General features: G+C 37.4%; 1 protein-coding gene across 1 annotated transcript in view; it reads left to right on the top strand.

The window, feature by feature from the left end:
- Pink1 (PTEN-induced putative kinase 1) overlaps positions 1–2,500 on the top strand; it is a gene marked incomplete in the record, with an annotated part of 53,397 nt that overhangs the window by 1,452 nt on the left and 49,445 nt on the right. The window contains 1 exon segment of the mRNA XM_070135236.1: positions 2,062–2,391. Within this exon segment, the coding sequence (XP_069991337.1) occupies positions 2,062–2,391 (330 nt within the window).

Below are 2,500 nucleotides of genomic sequence, written 5' to 3'. Positions count from 1 at the left end.
ATCAAGAGTAAAACTGCACAGAGAGAGAGAGAAAACTATTGTGATGATCTTAATAAAACTGGAAAATAACACAATTAGATGCAAAATATATTGCACTGCAGCATTGAGGCAAATCATCCATCATTTTTCGAAGTCCTTAGAGCTATGCATCAGGTGAACCGTTGGCATCTTCATTTTGAACATAGCTACGTCCATGACCTATATTCAGAGCTTATAGAACTTCCTGACAATATATCCTCAAATAAGGAACTAGTGCAAACATTATTGCCAAATTATTAATGTTGATGCTATGTTGGCCTTTGCCAGATCATAAAATATGGAAGCCAGTGCACATTTCGATGTGGTCCATTTATAGGTAATTGTCATTAAAGTAATCAAAAAGACTTCATGACTAGATAATTTTATAAAGAATTAGTGATTCTCATAGCTTGCATGTTAATGTATTTGCTACACTGATATATATGAGGCATGTTCGTACTATCTATAAGTTTTAGGGATTTTAGAAGTAATCAATATGAAACTTATTTTAAAGAATGTTTTTGGCCTTTGCCAGATCATATAGTATGGAAGCCTCAGCACATTTCGATGTAGTCTATTTATAAGTAATTTAAGGTAATCAAAAAGACTTCATGAGTAGATAATTTAATAAAGGTAGATCATTTAATAAAGGGTTAATGATTCTCATAGCTTGGATTTTTATGTATATGAGGCATGTACATGTTATCAGTAAGTTGTAGGGATTTTAGCTCTAATTGATATAAAAAAAAAAAAAAAAGAAATTGGACTAAAGAAAATTGATGTTAATATTTTGCAGAATTGTCTAGCAGTAGTTTTGTATTTCAGATAGAGTGGTTAAGGATTTTTTTTTTCAATCTTGTGCCACTTGAATTTTTAGAAAGGAGTGTTTCACTTTGTCACTCCTTTCATCAAAAGTAAGATGGAAATATAGATTGTTATTGATATCATTAAATGCACAAAAAATTTAACTGATGCATGCATTAATGCCTCTGAAGCTTTTGATTTATATGAAGGACAGATAAACTGTAGAAATAAACTTTGATAAATCTTCAAATAAGGATTTCAGTGATGAGGAAAAGAAGGAAGTAATATGTGTAAAGAACACATAAAATTACACAATTAGATAGAAGAAAAATTGGTAGAAAGGGTATTTAAACTCTGATTTCCATATAAAAGATGCACCTTCTGTTATTCAAGTGCTTGCTGTGCCTTCATGCCTTCAGTGCTTTGGCAAAAGAATAATATAGCTTCAGCACATATTCTAGCAAGATAAAGCTTGTGGACTACCATGGTGGTCTGCTATTAAATAAGGGTTCAGTCAAAGCTCAATTTTACTTAATATATAGTAGAGTAGAGCAATAGTGTGTGAAGGACACAGAGATAGTGGGAAGTAAAGAAATAGAAAGCATAAGCAATTTTGTTAATCATTGGAGATTAGGATTTATTGTTAATAATACACTAGAAATGTTTTGGGATTTTATAAACCATCTTCAGTGACTTGACTATCATTTACCACCATGTACTGAATATGTATTGTAAGCAGTGCTGAAGTCTAGAAAATGGATTGTAATCTTTCAAATATTGAAAAATAACGAAAGTGAATATATTTTTCCCAGAAGTAATAATTTATATGGTGAGTTTCAGTTAACTTTGTGAGTTAACTTGATTTTTGGTATAGTTAAGAGATTTCTGCAAGCCATATAGAGCCAAACATAAATTCTTCCAGAATTGATTACAACCTTTCAACACATCCATAGGCCTAGTCAGTGACCTTTAGATCTTTACTAAGTAAGAAGAGCAGGATTGTCCAGGAGAACAAAATATCAGTCATCTTAGATCTATTGGTAGACAAGTTAATCATCTTCCCTCTCCCTCTCTTTCACTCTCCCTCCTTTCCTCCCTCCTTTCCTCCCGCTCTCCCACTTTCCCTCCCTCCCCCTCCTCTCCTCTTCTCTCCTCTTCTCTCCTCTTCCACCATATTTCTCCAGCATTCCCTGTGTGGCCATTGTAGCCCTTTTCTAATGATTCCCCCTCCCTTTGCAGTGGCAGAGTGAAGGGGGTGGAGGGGTAGGTGTCCAGGTGGCGGAATTCGTCGGAAGTCAAAATGGTGCTAGTGTAGGGAGCAGCTCCTCCCTCGCCGCGAGCGGTGTGGTCAGTCGCCTGCGCCCCGTGACAACTCGTCTGGTGCAGGGCTTCGTCAGGAAGGTCTCGGCTCCCCTGTGGGCGGAGGCGCGCCGAAGGGCTACCAAACGACTGGTGTTCGGGGAATCAGCCCCTTACTTCGCCCTCGTGGGGGTCACGCTGGTGTCCGGGTCACAGCAAGGGCTGGTCACCAAGGAGGACGAACTCGAGAGTCTCTGCGGTAACATCAGGGTAAGTTGATACCTTTTTGTTGAAGTTATTTGAATGCACTATTGATTGTTATTTTCAACTCTTCGTTATCCATGCTGCCATATGCAGACTTTGCTTAATGGCATGATTC

This window comes from Penaeus vannamei, chromosome 20 (assembly GCF_042767895.1).
Source record: "Penaeus vannamei isolate JL-2024 chromosome 20, ASM4276789v1, whole genome shotgun sequence".
Classification (NCBI taxonomy): domain Eukaryota; kingdom Metazoa; phylum Arthropoda; class Malacostraca; order Decapoda; family Penaeidae; genus Penaeus; species Penaeus vannamei.
The sequence above is the reverse complement of the archived record's forward strand: the minus strand, read 5'-3'. Positions and strand labels throughout refer to the sequence as shown.